The following is a 19,762-nucleotide window of genomic DNA, read 5'->3' as shown; positions in this document are numbered from 1 at the left end:
TTGATGTATGAGTGTGCATAGGGCAACTGGGGTTTGGTGTACACAGGACTTTAAGTGTGCATAAGAATCCAGGGGAAGCCAAGTTTTACTCTCAGGGCGGTGCTGAGTGCCATGTTTTTGCTCCTGTTCTAGGGAGGAATGAAATCTTGGCTAGCTTATGCCCTCAAGTGTTTGGATTGTATGTGGTGAAGCTGGCGGTAGCCATGGTGCTTGCAGGTGGTGTACAGAGGACTGATGCTACTGGAACTCGAACCAGAGGTTGGTATAGTTTCTGATAGTATCACATCCTTTCTAACACTTTTTCCCATCCCTGTCTTCACCTGCATCCCTCCCCACTCCAAAATCAGACCAGTAAGGTTTTGGAACTATAAGCATTTTTCTTGAGTGAGAGCACTTTTTGATTACTGCCAAGTATTACTTCAGAATCTTGGACAAATATAGTGAGTGTCTAGACTTCCTCTTTTTAATAGTTCCAAAGCAGTAAAAGCAGGTGTTCAGGATGCCATTAGGTAGAATATTAAAGGCAGTTGTTTTATCTAAAACATAAACTCACTTTTTATTGTTTAAGTGACATTTTTAAATGGTTTCTAGTAGAATATTCCCAGCAGTATTTGCCATCAAAGGATGGAATATTAATGTTTCCTTAATGGGGATCACTCCAGAATGTTGAAAGGAAAAATTAAAGAACTCATTTTATTCCTAATGCCAAACTTTTCCATCTGTGATTGTCAGCACATCTCACTTAGTTCAGTTACTGCAAGTCGTCTGCCTGCTGATCCTCCTTCTGTTGTTACTAGATGGCAAATATGCCATGTGCCAGGTGGTATGCAGGTCATAATCTATGTAGGTCATATTAAGTCTACAATAGGATGTCTCTATGTTGAAATACTTAATGCTTCAGCAGCTAAATAAAGCTGTAGACTTTATATTTGAAGTAGCATTAATATTTTGTAGAAGACAAGAGAACAATTACTGTTTTGAAATTACTGACTTGCAGAACTGGTGGCAGTGTAACAGAATTAGTTAAGGAAAACAACCTGCTGATGTCATTAGTTCTTTTTGCACAGATTTTAAGTAACTGAATAGCAGACTGATAATTAATCCGGGGATCTTTTTGTTTCATGTTCAAGAGTTGTCTGAGAAAGGAGTATTTTACCATGTAAGAGCTCACTTTATGAGAGCCACTTCAAATATCTGCTAATGCTTTTAAAATACTTTGTTTGGTTTGGGTGCAGCAGTATGACTAGATGCTTTCATTAAACAATACATTTATCACACCTCATAAACAGTGCATCTTTCAAGAGAATTACATCTTGCACTGTATATTTAGTGTTAGGCAAATAATGAGAAGTGTGACTTAAAACTTTCTCTATATACAAACCACCTCCTCCTACATCAATGTTTTCCCTCAAGGTGAATCCCATCTTCTGTTGGTTGGAGACCCAGGTACAGGGAAATCTCAGTTTCTGAAGTATGCAGTAAAGATCATCCCACGCTCTGTGCTCACTGCAGGAATTGGATCCACAAGTGCAGGTATGTGCTTCTGCAGCTGGACACTTGACTGTTTTCACTCCAGGGTGTTTATGTAGAGGCCTTCTACATACATGAACAGATGTGCTCAGGTTGTATGAGCACAATAAAACAACTGCTGTGGAGGCATAGGAGGTTTGACATGACTCTGAAGAAGGGCAGTCCTGCCCCTTCTTCTCTGTCAGTGGAATAGTTTGATGAGCTTCTAACAGGGAATCTTATGAGCCTCATCTGGAGGCACCTCTCACAGCTTTGCTGTATTTTCAGTGTTCTTCTCAGCTATGACAAATAAGAAATCTTTCCAAAGCTCACCCTGGGTGGTGGGCTAGCATAACTTGGTTTCTCCTGAACAGCTGCTCTTCTTTTTTCTTTTCAGTTTCTGCTTTCTTTCTGGAAATTCACCCCTGTGCTAGGGAATTATTCCTGACTCTTTAGGATGGTTTCAGAAAGCAAGAATTTTGTTGTTGTGCTGGTTAAATTTAGAGATGTCTCAGCTGTCTCCGAGTGCCAGGTGTTTTTACAAACTCTTCTGGGGACACTGTGCAGTGTCAGGTGACCTCTGCAAATTAGTTGAGCAAATGACAATATTACTGGTACATTCAAAATCACAAAATAATTAGGGACAAAACCCAGTGTCTCAGCTGGCAGGTGTAGCTTGAGTGTTCCTCACTTAGTGCTGCTTTCCATCTTATGTCTGGGAAACAACATGATGTATACATAGGAAAACCAGGGAATAAATCTTTCCCAGTTCCATGGCTAAGGGTACTCATGTATACTGGGTCTTTTGTACTGTGGAAGTGGAACATGATGCTGAGTAGAGACACTCTTGTGTTCAAGGAACTTGTTATGGGACATATCTGTCTCTGGTTTTCTAGTCAAACTGTTGACAGATAGGTCTGGAGAGAAGCCAGAGAGAACATTTTGGCTCAGCATAACCTTTTCTTCACCTTTTGCTCTGTGTTAAGAACTGAGTACAGACTGGATAATATAAGTTTTGCTAGGGCACTGAAAGTGACCAGAAGTTTTGCCGTCCATTTCAGTGTGACTTTGCCGGCTTCTGTCAGTACTAATCTCTCTGTGTCAGCTGTTCTTGGCCTCTGAAATTGCTGTTGCTTTCTTCACCATGTCTGGTCTCCAACTCAAACATGACAGCAATGTTCACAGACATTTCCCTGGAAACCAATACTGCAGTCTACAAGCTGACTGTATACAACTTCATCAGAGGTATGCCACATCTGTAACAATGTCTCATCTCTTGATTTCCTTAACTCTCTCACATTAATGCTGTTCCAAGATGCCTTTGTCCTCTGACAGCTTACTGTGGCTGCCTGCATGCAAAGACTATTCAGCAAGTAGGTACCTGTCTTCAGAAATTCTGGTCTCTTCATACATCTGTATCTGAAGACCTGTAGTTAGGATGAAGAGGAGATACTGCAGGAGCAGCATCTTTGTCACACTGGCTGGAGGTTTTGGGTCCCACACAGTTCTGGCATAATAGCTCTGGGCAGATCTTAGTCAGACTTCTGACATCCTGCTGCTGAAGTAGCACTGCAAGCAGTTGATTTTTTTTTTAATAGGATTCACATGTCTTCAGTATTTCCTTTATTTTACCAGTTTCTATCAGTGTAGGTCTGCCACACCTTGCTCATGAGATAGGACAACTGTAGGATGCCATTATGTTGAAAAGCAGGCCTCCTTATCTCATGGTCCAGGGGTGTTTGGAAGGAGACCTGAGAACTCCTTAAAAGCTCCTGACACCTCAGCAAGTTCTTAACACCGCTGTTAACATGTAGCTGTTGTCTTAAAACTGATGCAGCCCTTCTGCAGCACAAACACCTCTTCCCTCCAATTTTCTGTCTGCAGGGAGACCAGTCACATCCTCATGCCATGGACAGGGAGTACTCAGCCATGCTTCCAAACCAGCATTACCAAAATGCTTAAGTGTATTCTCCTTCCATGCCCTCCTGAAAGGGTTTTTGCTTTCCAAGTTCCAGACAGAAACCTCAGCTTTGCCTTTAGCAAAGTCTCCCTAGTGACTCCATGTGGCTCTTCTTAGAAACTAAGCAAAAAAAACCCCAAAATCCCTCCACCTCTCTTCTACAACCTAACTACATGACCAGCTCTTAAGAATCAGAACCTTAAGTGGAAATAACCAGAAATGAATACCCACACACACACTACTAGCCCCTAGAGGTAGATGTCAGTTTTGTTGCGTCTTCTACAAGGCACAGAGCAGAACCTTCCAGCTAGTAACAGCAGGAACAATTAACCCAGTATCTTGACCAAACTTTTGTAGCTCTCAAAAAGAGAGTTTCAAGATTACAGATTGCTGTGCTATGGGGTAAGGGGCAGTGTGGTTATGTGAAAATCTCCTGGAGCTGCCCAGAGGCCACAAGATGATGTTAGGTTCACCCTTTGTCTGTCTCTGGGACATGAGGATTTACTAGGAGCATACGTGCATAAGCTGCTTTGGGCTTTTTTCTTTTTCATTCCTACCACCCTGTTCAGATGGCAGTGGACAGTCTTTGCCCAGCTGCAGGTGGCTTGCCTTCAGTCTCTGCTGACATCCAGAAAGTCAGCAGTTGAGGCCCTGCAAAGTAATGGATTGTTAGATCATCATACTGTCTTTGTGACTTCGTCACTCACATCTCACCAACAGAGATTGTCTGGTGAGCTATAAATTGAATTACTGTAGCAGAGTTCTGAGTTGCTGCCATCTTTGAAGACTTGTTACTAAGGCTGGAGTTTTCAGTGGAGCTTTGCAGAGCCGCGGGAGAGATTCCATTCCATTAGCCTCCACTAAGGTACAACTGGAGCACTTTCACACTTCAAATTGAGTGTAATTCAGATTGAAGGTGATGCACAATAAAGCACAAAGACCATAAGGCAAAGGGTCAAGTTTTTTCAAGCTAGACATAAGAAACTCAGCCTGTTTTTCACCTGCCACATGAGCTGGTCTAATCCATTTACTTCTTTGTACAGGAGTATTCTATTGATGAGCATTACCACAATTTCCTAATGCCATTGAGTCTACCTATCCCTTGGAGGTAAAAATGTAGTGAGATGCAGGACTAGACCTGTCAAGACAATGTGTGGCATTCCCTCACGTCTTGGTGTACTCAGCAAGGGGAAGGCTTATGGGAACATGAACACAACCCATGAAAGGGTGATACTATGCTGTCTGCACTGAATGTCATGTGTGCAGTCCTCCTGGTTGCAGAGACCAGGGACAAGTCTTTACAGAGGTGCCTTCTGTGCAGCGGACAAGCACTAACTTGGCTGCAATGTTGCCTGAGGAGCCTCTGGAGTACTTCAATTTGGTTTCTCAAATATTGTGTCTCTGGAATGTGATTTTTTTGCCAGGCATTGTAACAGTCACAGACAGTCTGTGTGGACTGCTAAGATGTGGATGAAGCTGTGTAAGACCAAAGTCATCCACTCTCTCACAAAACACAGAATGACCCTTCCTCTTGCAAACATTGAGGTATGGTTCTCTAGTTTTTGCCAGTCACAGCAGGCTCATTCTTGTTCCTGCAATTAGTGGGTGAGCCACATATATCACGTTAGTGTAGTACTAAATTCTTCTGCAGCATCCTGTCATCCCGTCTGACTTGGAGTTCATTGTACCCAAGTTCATGTGTGCAGCTTTTTCCCTCCTAAACAGAACAGATCTTCACCTTCTGATGTCTGTTAAGTTAACTGGTTTGCTGGGTGACATAGTTTTGCTACCTGTATTTTAGAGTTATTTCTGCAATAGCATTTTTTTTCCATCACGTAGAAGCCTTGATGCTAGTGGTGGATGGAGTCAGGTTACACCTTCTGCTTGTGACATTTTCATTTGAATCTTAAATAGGTGCAAGGGTTTCAGATACCACTACACTAGCCTTAGCTCAAGGCAGGCTGCATTAGTCTGCCAACAATTCAGCAGATGAGTGACTTACAAGCTTACATTTAAGACCTATATTAGTTAGATATATAAACAGAACGAAATGCACGAAAAAATCTCAGTGTCACTGTAGACCTCAAATTTGCAACACAACTGAAAAGCAAAAAACCTTTCTCAAACATTCACATAATTTCAACTCTCAAATAAAGCAGCAGCTGCTGGTTGGAGGGACCAGTTGTTTGTGTAAAGTCACACCAATATTAGAATATTAGCATTTTTGAATTGCTAAGCATAACTTCAAACACTTACAGAGATAAATTTTAAGGATGCATGTTAGAATTAGGGTTGCAAATATTAGCAATTCCATTAATTGAGCTACCATATGCACTGCAATTCCATAAAAGAAAAACATGTGCATGTACATTCAGATCAAATCATTCCTCTCCAATTTAAAGAAAATACACATTAGAAATGAAGGCCATCTCACTAATGATGTGGAAAGACAGAAGTGGTAACTGGTTGGGACATCTTCATCCCTATTAGAGAATGAAGAAAGAGAAGAGAAAATATTCTATTTTTATTCAGAGCTATACTGTCACTCATCATGTAGTCTGCCTTTTTTTTGAAGGGCCTGGAATCTACAAGGACTCAGTTTGGGCAGTTACTAAAAGCTATCTCAACTATATTCCTGTAATCTGACAGGACAGATTACAGCTTTAAATGCACATACAGTCACAGTAAGCATATAAGGCTAATGAGGACTGGAAGGCGTAACTAAATTGTTAGTGTCCTAATAACGTCTTCAGTCTTCACCATTCACTGCTTAGTTGTTTTTATCTTCAAGGATGCCTCAGGTAATAGATGTCTCAGTGCAGGAGCTTCAGGGCAAGCAATGGATTCCTGAGTGTCGTGCCTATCACAACAGGGTCTGAATCTTTAGTTACACTAGTGCACAGGATTGCTTTAAACGGTAGAAAACAAAGTTTTAAATTCCAGATGTTTCAAAAAATTGAAAGACCATCAATTCCTTGCTACTAGTGAAAAAGACTGCAAGAATAAAGCACACATAAAAATAAAACAGTTGTACATCATCATTGTGCAGACAACATTTTTTGGATACTCCTACTTTTCCTTCTGATGCTTACAGTTCCTAGTACTTGCTTGAATGCTTCCAACCGTGTGTGCTATTAGGGTGGCTGAAAAAGGTTTTTTCCTGAGGAACCCACCCAAATCCATAACAAACATTGTCCTTAGCAAACTGTAGTTTGACTAAACAGCAGCAGGAGGAAAAAAAAAGTCCTAAAATCCAAGATAGCAGATGGTACATCTCAAATTGCATGTTTTAAGTAACAAGTATGTGCCTTGAAAGGAAAAAGCTTGCACCTAAAATTACACTGAGCTGTCGGCTTTCACAGCAAGAGGACATTTTTGGACATTTTTAAGAGTTACTTTTTTCTTTGCACTTCATCTAACAACAGTTTTCTTCTTAAGCTGCTATTAAAGGGCACTTTATATTTGGCAATCTGGCTATCAGATATGAGGACAGGGCATTATTTCTTTGTTCTGCCTGAATGTTTTAACGTTTGGGGTTTTTTTTAGCTTTTAATAGTGCTTACAAAGTAAAAGGGAAGAGTATGTTTGCTTTAATCAGGTTTGGTTTAGACCACATAGAATAACATTAGAGAAAAAGGCAATTACTTAAAAATAGTTGTATTTATATTCCACAATTTGCTCAAATACTGTTTGTTTTGTTTGATTTTTTTTATAAACTTTCTACAGGGTGTTTCAAAACAAGTTCTTCACATTGCTTGTCAACTATGTACTTATGGAATTTGAGGGAAATAGTTCTGTAGTTCAGGTTGTTTTTACAGTTTAACACATGTACAGTACCAAAATGATGGTGGTTAGTCACATGCAGTCCATATGAGATTCTAACATGACATTTAATGAGTTTTCTGATGTTGACCATCCCTTTGATGCTGAAGGTAATGCATCTGTAGAAAGCAGTGACTGTAGATTTGGGTTACTGCTCTCTACATCTTCCAGTTTTTCAGTGTTGTCCTCCCAATTTATGTGAAACCTCGTGACTCTGGGATTAGATGCCAAAATGTTCCTTTGAAGCTGGGAGATAAAAAAAAATATGGATCATGTAATACATGTATCTCAAAGTGGACTTCACATGCACACAGGTATTTTTGCTTTTACTCCCCAAAGACTTGAACACATAAAATGAAAAATTAATTAATATAAATGTCAATCTGTAGCCACCATCTATGGATCAGAAACTTGCTTACAGAAACACACCACTTCTTCACTTACCCAATATCCTACTAAGCAAAGTAACTGCTTTCTTGAGAGGATATTTGTAACTGTTAGGCAAGTTCAAAGCTGTATGAAAACTCTCCAAGTAAAGTGCAGTAAAAGCCAGCTTTTACTCAAAGAAATGACTGCCCACACAAAGGTTTTTGCAAATCACAGTACTTCATAAAATTTTCTATCAACTTTACGGTGTTTGTAATCATTGTATCCATTCCATCAACGGTCTCTCTTCATCTAAGAGTACAATCTACCCTTAAATTACCATGTTTAGATTGACTTCATTCACTAAAATTTAAATTTGTCCACTGCAGTTTTGAAGTAAAAACTTAGATTTGGAAGATAGTAGTATTGGTAAGGTGAATATGCCTTGTCAGTCATATGACTTCATTCTCACAGCTGGCTTTCATTTTCCTTCTAAAACATGGTGCATTCATTTGTGTGCAACAAAAGGAAACGTTCACTCTCTCTTGACCTTTCACCATCTAAGGAAGCATAAAGTTAACTGGAGAATGGAAACTTTATGCCATTCATCAGTCATAAAAGTTAAGGACTGAGGACAGGAAGTTTGCTTTGGTAGTGATGCTGATTTTTCTGTCCAGGCAAGTGCACTCTTACTAAACATTTCCTGACCCCCTTATGCAAACTAATGGGACTTCTTTGCCCCCCCTTTTTTTAAAGCTTAGTAGGGTGTATTACTTATCAGCTCATCAACTTAACTTCAACTGCTATGTTTAAATTCTGTCACCAAGTCACAATAAGGCCTTCATACAAATGCATGCTGTTCTTCATAGAAGCAGAATTAGCTTTTTTATATAAAGCAGAGAGTTAAGACAAGTCATTTTAGGCATATCCAAATTCAAGTGCTTAAAAAGTAAGTCAACATTCTGGCGTTCACATCCAAAACGACAACCAATTACATGATTTAAATGAAACAAAGGAACAGATAAGCTTAAAAAAACCTTCAAAATTAAGCAGAATTCTGAGAACATGTTGAGCATCTGATTCTCAAACATTAAGTTGAGCACAGGAAATTATTAGCAACTTTTAAAAAAACATTTTACATACAAATTCAGTTCAATTCCATTTGAAGATCAGTTTCAGAGATTCAGAGAATTACTGGTGCACCATCCATTCCAGTACAAGCATTATCCCATTATCTCCTAGGTAGTCATGGAATTCATGCAGATTTGAGAAATACAATTTTCAGCACCACACAAAAACTTTGGGATGTGTACACACATGTACATCAGCCTTCACAAAGGAAAAACCCAACTCGACATCATCTGCCCTGAAAACAAACCTGAATGCTGTGCAGAACCTTGCTGGTTTGTACAGTCTGCCTGTGTAGATTATTTCACAGGATTTCTGACTAGCTTCTCATGTTTAATTGATCCTTCTCCTCAAGGTATTAGGTTCCAAATAATTCCATTTCACTACTAGTCTGGGCTAATTTTTTACTATCAAGGACATATATGCTTGCAATTTAGTCTGTGTACTTGCTTAGTCAAGCTGTCCATTTGTATCATCCAACCTGCTCTTACCAGGTCACTCATCTCTCCTTTTATACCTAACTTGTTCTTCAGTTAGTTACTATTATGCACAAACTGCATCTCTAACACTAGAAGAGCCAGAAAAATGTGTTACATTAATACTTAGAACATAGTTCCAGCTTGACTGTTCAAGAATAACCCCATTATTCTGTTTTCTTGATGAACAGAACCACTTCACCAACAGTGGTGCAGAAGGAACCCCGTGGTTTACTTCACTCAGTGTAAAATATTAACTCCAGCCAAGGCTTCAAGCTGGTGGAAGCTGTTGGAGGTTTCTCAAATGTTTTCCAACATTTTCCAACTGCTTGACACCTGCAATTTGTACCCCCAGGTCTTTTCTATTATTTCATGCCTTGTTCCAGGCACTTCACAGAATCACTTGGGTGTTCAGTTTTGTTTCTTAAAAACATCTTTCTATAAGAATACCTCTGATAAAAGAGCAAAACATGCCTTACCTTAGAAAAATCTGGCTTTACGGGTGGATTCTCTCTCAGTTCTGTCTCAGTGTATTCATTGTTTACATAGTAGCCAACTCTGATAAATTCTTGACCTCGATAGGTGCATGTAATAAGCACTACTGTCACACCTACTGCATCTGCATCTGGAATAAGCCCTGGGTTAGGTGCATCAGCCTAAAATATCAAAGAGAAAGATGAATTAGAGTAAAGTTGATACCACATACCTATCTAGCAGGGGTATGTATGTCTTAACAGCTTGGTAGCGACTGTATTTAGGATTAATCAAGTTAACCAGAAAATATACTTGCTTTCACAACAGCAACCCCAAAATTAGGGTACCATCCTCTAGGGGCAGAATGACCTAGAATACAGTACATTCTAAGTAGCTCTTATGGATTATTAGACAGCTTTGATCCAAAATTGTAATCATAGAATCAACCAGGTTGGAAGAGACCTCCAAGATCATCCAGTCCAACCTATCACCCAGCCCTAACCAATCAACTAGACCACGTGTGAACATCCCTACAGTTCTACAGTGTGATTGTTCTCCAGTGCATCCTGGTAATTTAGCAGAATAAGATTTTGTTTTTGTCTTTGTACCTCTGAGGTTGAATTGCCCTGCATGTGTGCTTTTAACAAGACTGAAATATACAGACTGCAATTTAGATTTCATCAGGAAGAGCAGGGACAGGCTATAGTGAGGGTCAAGCTATCATACAGATTTCTAGGAAGGAATAAACTAGTCCCTTGCCTCCTTTTTTTGCAATGTATGCAGCTAAATGCATCAGCACTCTAAGACATCTGACTTTTCCGGCCAGGATGCAGTCCCAATTAACAGGCAATTCTTGTAACCTCCCTCAACATCTCTACTCACTGTAGCTCTACAGTTATTAATAATCAATAAAATTTGCCTCATGAAATGTGGCTTACAATCCCTTCAAATGCTTCCTAACTGCACATTTATTAAGTGTAGTGCCTCATTCTGCTGTGGGATTTAAAGTAACAGTAATCTTAAGCACGAAGGAAACAGCTTCATATTTACTATTTTACATGCAGATCTGCATCCAGCAATTAACACCTGTGTTGCACCTACTAACTGGTCTTAGCAACATATGGAATAGAATGGTATGGGCACAATGAATCTTGCCTAAGGACAGAAAACAAATTAGATTAATTCTTTCTGCCCTTCTCATCCCTGCTTTCCTGTAGTATTTATATACTCTAGCACTGTGAAATTTGGGAGCTAGTGGGTCATGCAGCATTGGCTTCTGCTCTTTGCTACTTCAATTATAAGCCTTCAAACCAGTCTAGCTTTTTATAAGCTGTAGGCACTTTGCAGAAGAATTAGATGTCAGACCTCTCAAGTACAACTACACCATGGGGAGGAAAAGCAACCAGGGTAATCAGGTAAAAGACAACTTCCTGCAGTCCTGAAGGGAACAGAAAAGTGACCAAATGGTTTTTATTGTGGAAAAGATGAACAAGGAATAGGACAAGGTTAGAAGCATCACAAGAACTGCCAACATAGATGAAATAACTACTTCAATTTAGGAGTCTTGTTCTCAGGATGCTCAGGACCATTTGATGACTTGAAATTCCACAGTGAGCAGTTATAGACTAATATGTTGCAAAAAGAACACTCTGCCATTTAACTCCCTATGAAACTCAACTCATGCTCTAATGTGGAATTTTAGTTCTTCCAGGCTGCTCTTGTTATTTCACATCCTGTAATATGCTATGGCACGGTTCTGAACCCAAGGAAATACTGGGTTGAAAAGGCACTGAATGCTGTTTAAAACAGTTCTCAATTTTTTAATGTCCTGCCCTGGATGTCAAACCTCTTAATTGCCTGGGAAGCAAACAATCATACACAGGTATAACAAAACAAAGGAGCTTGCTACGATCAAGCATTACATGAACAGCTGCAAACAGGTATTTTGACAGGCAAAAAGGCACCAATGTCACTGTCTTAATATGCTGGGTTTATGCTGAAATTACTTAATTGTATAAAAACACTCATTGTATATGTTCTCTTGAATTATCTTGCTTTTCTGTGATACATTTACACATAGTTATTACTGCAGAGTAGGTAGCTAAGGTCATATCCTCACTTAAAGATGGTAAATTATTTATGTTCTTATATTCTCAAAAAGAAGTTTCTGTAAATTTATTACAAATTCCCAAGTGCACAGAGGGGAGGAATCATGTTTCACTACTTAAATCTTGGAATTTATAGCCAAATAGGCCAAGCTATGGGCCTTTAATATTGAAACCTTTTAAAGGGTGGTAATGTTTTTTTCTTCTTTAAAAAGGAAAAAAAGGCAAGCTTATTGTGAGTCTGAGAAGCACAGTAGTTCTCCATTTTTCTTTCTGAAAGGCTGACTTCCAAACCAATGCACAGCTCCTTTTGAAAGGTATTTTTATCATCCTCTGTGTTTTATCTGGCTGGTACTCCATTTTACTTGCTGTTTCAGCCATTTTCCTATTTAGAAACATCTACAGCATGCTATTAGCTGAAGATTTTATACACCTCTGCAAAGGCCCTTTCCTTGTGCTATCTCTAGTGAGCACAATCTCTTTTCTTTATATTGCATGCCTCCTGCAGTTCTGTGCTTTGCCCCATTCTGGGCTTCCCTTACTAGTTCTCTCAATCTTCCAGACTGCTTCAGTTTGGTGAATAAAATAGCTTCAGTCATCAGCAAAGGCTTAATGCAGCACTTAGGGGTTTGGTGGTCTCCCAGGTACACATTAGCTGAGTCCTACCGTCACCTGAAATCCAGGGCTTTTGAAGTCTAACGACTTAGACTAACAGTCCTTCTGTGAAAAATAAATGGGATGCTTTATCATACCAACACAGAAGGGCTTACTGACTCTTAAATGATCTATTCCAACCTAAGCAAAATGTCTACATACCAACATGTAAATACAGTGTTAGTTACAACCACCATTCAATCAGCAAGTCCATCATATAGGAACTACAAGACCAATCAAATTAATTTTCAGGGCCTTCCTATCCATAGAGCCAAACATTCCCTTTCACACACATCTGCCTCCTGCTCCTTCCCATCACCAGAGAATCTTCATTACTTATTGAGGACAGTGCATTTTCTATATCAGAATTGTAAACAACAGCTCATGTCTCTGGATACAGTGCTTCAAGGTAGCCCCTCTTGAGGGCAATGGAGGATCACCTATTTCTCACCAATTAATGTCATCAGCTTTAATAGCTTGATAATGGAAGAAATGTTAATAATGATGCATTTGTTACACATCTGCTTTATTTGTAGTGTGGAAAAATTAGGCCCAGCTCCAAAACCAAAGAGAAATGTTTCAAGACTGGTTTGCACATAATGTGGTTGATAAATGTAACCTCCAGCCTAATCCTCTTTCTTTAGCCTGTCCTGTAAGAATAAGAAGTTTCCTGGAACTTGCAGGATTACTCAAGATACTTCAAAAATGCTGATATTTTTTAAGAGTTAGCACTTTTTCATTTAATGCTGACATTTCAGCATGCATTTGCTGTGAAATAATTAAAACTGTAGCATTTGGAAAGTAGCATGGTACTTACACAATAAAGCTCTCTTACAATCAGATTTTTCTGCTGAGAGATTTTCCTCTCAGTTTACAAGACACAATACTAATATTTGACAAATTAAAAAAATTAGCTAAATTACAGTTTTAATTTAAAAACCAAAAAACTTCTGCAGTAAGTCAGGCAACTCTGCTTGAGTTTTTCCCCCTCCTCTCATTGACTTAAAAAGGAAACCAAACATCTTAGTACTATTCTCTCCCTGTTTTCCTTCCCTTCATTATTCCTACTTAGTAACTTTTGGATATTTTAGAAGATTATCACGTGCTCCAAGGTTTGTTGGAGAGTTCAAATGTACATACCACTATCCCAAATGCCTGCTGTCTACCACTGGAATTCTGCCTTTCTTTCCCTGTCACTGTATTTTCGTTGTGATTTAGCAGGTTTAGCCAAATATTCACAGATGAACATTTATCCTGCCAAACAGAAACAAACTCTTGACTGCTCTGACAGAGTTTTAGAACGAATTTGTTGGCCTGACCTTCTGAAGGTGTTGCCTTCATTAACCTGTGCTCCTGACTGTCTAAAACTGCCACCAACTGCTGTAGAGTGCAGCCTAACTGTGCTAGTGTAAACCAGGTAACTGGCACTCTTGATCAGTGAATGTCCTAGAGTATAGGTATAAACCAGATAGAATCACTGTCCTGTAGCTACTGATAACTTTTATCTATCACTCTAATTATTGACACCACAAGTGAAAATACTACCACAGAAACTATCAGGGGCAAGAAATACCAGCTCATTAACAGACTTTAAAGGAAGGCATATCATACCTGAGGAGCTGTCTTGAAATATTTTTCTAGCTTACTATTATTTCTCATGTGGCTTTTATTTTGATGCAATCACCTTTAAACAAATTAACACAACCCTTTTAGAACAGTTAAATCAAACTTACCTGAAATACAAACATGTGTCTGCCCGCAGGAACAGGTCCTACTAAAACAGAGTCTAACACCTGGTCATACTCTTCACTTTCTGCTGAACCCACATAAATTATTTTCCATTCCAAATCTAAAGCAAAACAAGAAAAAATTTAAAGTATCATTAATTAAGGGTCTTCCACTATTGCCCACCTACAGTACTGCAAGCCCTAAAATTGCCTTTTTTTGGTGCTAGGCCTAAAACAGAGACCTGTCTTCACTGTGAAAATTTATTGATGCTACTCCAGTCCCCTTGAACCAGAGGCCATCCCAGCACCTCTCTCTAGCCAGCTGGGACTGCTTAAATTCTCCTATTTTTGTAGTTAGGGTAATTTTCTAATTATATGGAGGACAGAGCCCATGCTAAACATTTTGTCCAAGTCTGTCAGAATGGCTGCAGCACAGGGATGAGGTCTCTAGACACCTTCAACACATTGCATGTCTTTAATACTGACTCACTTCCCAAGGAGAAATTCCCACCTTCCGCATATACACAAGGGAGCTTGAGTGAGAAAACCCATTGTGTAAGCACCAGGCACACCAACTGTATGCCCCATTCCTTCACATGTAACTTGTGTACCCTAAGGAGGATTGCAATAGTGCGATTAGATCATACCTTTATTGAAGATATTGGTGCTTGGATTTTATTCACATCCTCCAATGGAATTACAGGCCAAAAGATTGAACTTTTAGTGTGTTATTTTAAGCAGAACACTAAAAGCAAACCTTTCGTACAGTTCACTTGTCTCCTAACTCACCCTCTTCACCACAGGTGTTTGAAAGTTGAAACTACATAATTAGCACACATTAGCTCTGCCTCGGCCAACTTTTCACTTTCACTCTTTGATTTAAACCTACATGCATAAATACCCATATGGAACTAATCTTGACAGATTGGGGAGGGGGTGTATTTTTTCAAGCAAAAAGAAAAGACCACCATTATGGAAGACTAGGCTTTTTTTTATTTTTAATAATGAAACTGCTGCTTCAAAACCTTAAAAACTTACACTTTTTGGTGTATGTTTTTCCTTCTCAATAATGCCCCAATTGTCTACACAAAGCTCTGCCCCATTGCATTTACTGTAGCACTATGCTCTGCAAAATCCAAAAGTCTGCATTATGCTTTGATAGATCACAGCAAAAGCTTATCAGGTTAATAAAGCCTGCCTGCTTTAGGACTGCAACCCTCCTTCCTCATTACTTTCTCTTATTTTTATGTAAATGTAGGTTTTGGAGTTTAAGTACCATAATTAACTGGGCCTGGGATGAGATTTTACTTCACTGTACAGCACAACTGGCCATGTACTGTCATCAAAGGTTTTATTTACTTTCTATGCATGTAGCACTAGCTACTGCCAGTACTGCAGGCTACTTATCTAGGACAGTTAAGGACCTCTTGTCAGCACCTAAGTTACTACTTAAAAGAAGTGAGGGCATCTAAGCTAAATTTAAGATGATTATACCATTCTGTGCCATTGTCGCAGGAGAACGGCATGAAGTTCATTCCAAAATAGTGCTAGTTAGTACTAAAAAAAAAATGAGGTTTTAGAAGCATTGATCCAAATACCGTTTAAATATCTCAATATGGAGTAGCAACATTAATAAAAAGGCTGAAATTCATGAATTTAAGATCAGTGGTGCACAAAGCTTGATGAAGAATAAAAAAGCACAGTAAATACACATATTACCATGTAGAAGCTAAGGCAGTGACAACAAATTTTTTGTCAAGTATAGAAAATGTGTATTTAATCTTGGTTTTATGTGTGAAAGATTGCAGTGTTCATCCTAAATTTATCCTGTACTCTAAGTGGGGGAAGGGGACAAATAATTTTGCACTATACCCTCTATAATTCTGCTCCTCCCAATTGTCTGGGATTAACTTCAATGTAAATCCAGAGCGAGGAGCACGTCACATACAGCTATGTACCACTGGAAGGAGAAGCAGAATCCCTTATGCCAAGCCCCTGTGATGGGTACTGCCACCTGCCACAGCAGCAGCCATCAAGGGGGTCTGATGCTGTATCCCGGAGGAGGGTGGACTGACTAAAGAGGGCCAAGCAGCAACCTGGTGATGGGCACGGAGCATACCCTGCCCCAAGCAGCTCCAGCTAAGGCGCCGGTCAGTTGCGAGGGCAGGACAGTAGCAAAGGCCTAAAGGAAATCCCAAGCTCAGGCGAGACTTCCTCTCAAGTTCCCGCCAGTGAAACCGTCCCTCCCATGGCGGCAGCGCAGGGCGGGCTGTCACCAGTAACTACTGCTACTGAAACAGGCGGGGTGAAGCAAGTTTAAGCGCAACGGCCTGCCCCCAGTTATCGCCCGCAAACTCTGGTTTTGTCTCTGCCTGCCGTCGCCCCTCAGGCCCATAGGATTCCCTGTCGAGTAGAAGCCGGCACGCTCCGCCGGGGCCAGGACCTCGCCGACAGCTGCCCTTTTCTGTTCGCAGGCATCCCTGGCTGAGCGGCCTTCTCCCGGAGTAGCAGCCGCTCACTCGCACCGCCGGCAGGCAGAGCCTCCCCGCTTTCCCCGCCAGCCCACCGCCGCTTTTCTCGCTCTAAGCCGCTGCGTTCAAAACTCCCGCCCGAAGGGCGACGCGCGGCCTCTCGGGGCGCCTCCCGCAGAGAGCCGCGGCGCGGCCTCCCGGCGGCCCGGCGGGCGGCGCTGCAGAGCGCCGCCGAGGCGAAGGCGGTTCGCGGCCCGCCCGGCTGAGGGGAAGGCGGGAGCCCGCCGGCGGCACAGCGAGCCTCTTAACGGGGAGCACAGCCGGCACCCCGAACTCAGGCAGGGGGTCCCCGCGGGGCAGCTGTGGGGCGGCGACGCCGAAGCCGCCCCCCGCCTCCCCGGCGGCTGATGGTAACTTTCGAGTGACTTCCAAAAATAGTGGCTGGCGGCCGGCCCCCTCCCCCACCAGCAGGGCTCCCGCAGCCACCGTACCATGCCGTGCCGCCGGCCCCGCGCAGCCCACCGCGCCGCACCCCAGCGCAGTAGCTAGCTGTGCCGGCACCCGGGGGCGAGCCTGCCTGGCCCTGCCTCCCACAGATATTTTTTTGTAATAATTATTTTTTAAGTATTCGAGTGGACCATAAGGCCGAAGAATTGCTCGCCGCGGAACGTTTTGCGCGCCCCGAGTAGCGCCCGGGTGTTCGGGGGCCAGCCGCGCAGCAGCCCGTGTCCCCGCGGGCTCGGAGATGCGCGGCAGCCGAGCCCGGTTAACCCTCTCCTCTCGCGCTCCCCCCCCACGCACACACAAAGCTGGCAACATGGCTACCACCACTCAAACAAGTTCCTCGCAACTTGAAGCTGGCCTCGCCGATGGCGCGGCGCGGCGGGCAGAGACGGCCCCGGTTCGGCGGCCAGGGCAGGCAGTCGAACGCCGCCAACTTTCCCCGCCGGGCTCAGCGAGCGCGGTTTTCCTCCCGCGGCAGCTCGGGCGCCGGCGAGCACATCCCTTCGCCTCGGCACGGCGATGCGGTGAAGGAGAAAACTGTTAAATTGTAGGAGCAGGCCTGTGCAAAGTTTAAGCCTTAAACCCCCTGGAACTAGGAGCCCGGGGTTACAAAACCCGCCTCGGGAGAAGATCTACTCACCTTCCGACAGGTCCTCTATGCACTCAAATGTGATTTCGAACTGGAAAGGATTGTAGAAAGGAGACGGGTTATCCAACACCACTACATTGTTCACCTGAACCTTTGCCATATTTTGGAAAAACACAAACAATGGGCAGAGCGCGGTAACGCCGCTCGCCAAAGTCCAGCGTGCTGCCTTTCTGCAACGCGCAACCCCCCGCGCCAAAGCCCGAGCGAGGCGGCGAAGCTGCGACTTGCAGAAACTTTTCTTTCCCCCTTTTATTTACACCAGGAACACTCCACACTGTTCGCAGCTTTCCTATTTCACTAAACTACAGCCCATTCTGCCCTGCTCGCCGCCAGCGCCCGCCCGGATTGGCCGCACGCCGGCCTAGGGCCCTCCTCCCGCAGCACGGCTGCCGAGCGGCACCAAGATGGGCTCCGCCGCTCCCGCTCGCCTCGCCGCAGCGCCCCCTCCCGACGAGGCGCGGCGGAACAGGTTGCCAACGGCCGCTGCTCGCCGAGCAGGGCTGAGCCGAGCCCAACCGGGCGGAGCCGGGGCGGGAGCTCTGGTGAGGCGCTCTTCGCGCCGGCTTCGCCCCTTTTCGCCCGTGGGGCTCCGCCATGTGCCGTGAAGGGTTTTTTTGGGTTAGTGGTTTTCTGGTTTGTTTTTTTTTCTCCCTTTTTTTCGTTTTCTATGGCCAAACGCGATGGGAGTGATGCAATGAGCTGGCCTTTCAGAGGCTAGGTGCTGGTGAGGTCTTGAGTGCCAGGGCGCCCAGATGGGGATACTTGGCTTACAATAGGCCACCCTTGCCAGGGCTCCATGCCATCTTGTCAGCCCCGTGACGCTGACCTCTTGGCTGAGGGCAGAGTGCCAGGAGGTGGTGAAACAGGGAGCCCAGCTGCTGGTGCCTCTCGCAGGGGTGCTCTCCAAATGCAGGACAGTTTGTGGTACCCAATGCGTAGGCAGGCTGGCTGTGGGGGCCTGAATGCTGCCACGAATCCACCTGACTGCTGCTAGAGAGAGGCCACCACAGGGTCACAGAGGGGCATGTGGAGGGATCGGAGCCTCTTTTATGCAGCCATGCTGCCAAGAAGCAGTCTCCTTCCTGTATTAGTAGAAAAGGCCTTAGGAAACGTAAGACGCTGTGAGAGAACACATATCCCTGTGCGGCAGCAGGGAGCCCAGCGAGGAGGCCATCTTGTGCAGCAGCAGGAGGACCATGGAGGAGAGGCCATCTTGTGGCTGCCACACACAAGGGGTGGGGAGGAGTGACAGAGCAGCATTGTAGCACTGAGCCTGGGAAGTGTGAGCTGTGCAGCCTCACAAGAGGAGATTCTGCATAGACATAAGCACAACCTGCTCTAATAATGTCTGCAGGTTGGCCTTGAAAGCAGCGATGTAATGCACAGCAGGAAGGCATGCAGGAGCCATCCTCCCACCTGCATGGAATAGTGAAGCCCTGCTGGTGGAAGCAGAGCGCTGCCAGATCTGCATTGGGCAAGTACACAGCACTGAGGCACAGAGACCCTTGGCCTTCAGCACATCTCCAAGCCCATTGCAATATCTGGGAAGCAGGTGACAGTTTTGCTTTGTATTTGCAAAGAAATGTCATCACCTGACACTTGCTTGATGTGTTGCTCACTCTATGTGTGTGACACAAGCCTAGAGATTTTTTATGTTAGAATCCTGGTGTATAATTGACTGCCCACGTTGTTCAGTGCAGAGTCCAGAAGAGCAGAAAAAAATGGATACAATGAGGGTATTCCTTGCAACATGGGAATTTTGGGGCAAGTTTGCTCTAATGTTCCCAGAGATTTTAGGCTGTTTGGAGTTTGTCAACTATTAGGATATTCTAAGATAAATGCTGGAGTGAAAAAGGGGGGCTAAAGATAAAGAAGCTAGAAAATAGGGAGTAGAAAGCTTGGAAGTAGCTGCACTTA

At 43.0% G+C, this 19,762-nt stretch overlaps 2 protein-coding genes across 10 annotated transcripts in view; one reads left to right on the top strand and one right to left on the bottom strand.

The window, feature by feature from the left end:
• The window catches only part of MCM9 (minichromosome maintenance 9 homologous recombination repair factor), a 40,547-nt gene that overhangs the window by 5,691 nt on the left and 15,094 nt on the right, over positions 1–19,762 (top strand). Inside the window, exons 5-8 of one of the 8 annotated variants that reach the window (XR_010308239.1) lie at positions 133–258; positions 1,414–1,533; positions 2,571–2,754; positions 3,394–3,448. Coding sequence is in view for 7 of the 8 variants with exons in the window: in XM_064170367.1 (XP_064026437.1) it covers positions 133–258; positions 1,414–1,533; positions 3,394–3,563 (416 nt within the window). In the remaining variant the exon portion in view is untranslated. Of the gene's footprint in view, positions 1–132; positions 259–1,413; positions 1,534–2,570; positions 3,677–12,055; positions 12,152–13,030; positions 13,112–13,138; positions 13,407–16,695; positions 18,062–19,762 lie in introns of those variants that run through there. The other 7 variants (XM_064170371.1, XM_064170368.1, XM_064170372.1 and 4 more) reach the window with 7 other exon arrangements.
• ASF1A (anti-silencing function 1A histone chaperone) lies at positions 7,037–17,945 on the bottom strand. Of its 2 annotated transcripts, none has more exons than XM_064170374.1 (4): positions 17,837–17,945; positions 14,228–14,343; positions 9,741–9,917; positions 7,037–7,537 (listed from the first exon to the last, which is right to left on the bottom strand). In XM_064170374.1, the coding sequence occupies exons 1-4, from the start codon at positions 17,943–17,945 to the stop codon at positions 7,325–7,327; spliced, it is 615 nt and encodes a 204-aa protein (XP_064026444.1). In that variant the 3' UTR covers positions 7,037–7,324. The 2 variants fall into 2 exon arrangements, with proteins under 2 accessions (XP_064026444.1, XP_064026445.1); XM_064170375.1 differs by lacking the exon at positions 17,837–17,945 and adding an exon at positions 14,869–14,886.

This window comes from Pogoniulus pusillus, chromosome 33 (assembly GCF_015220805.1).
Source record: "Pogoniulus pusillus isolate bPogPus1 chromosome 33, bPogPus1.pri, whole genome shotgun sequence".
Taxonomy (NCBI): domain Eukaryota; kingdom Metazoa; phylum Chordata; class Aves; order Piciformes; family Lybiidae; genus Pogoniulus; species Pogoniulus pusillus.
This window is presented reverse-complemented; position numbering and strand designations above follow the sequence as displayed.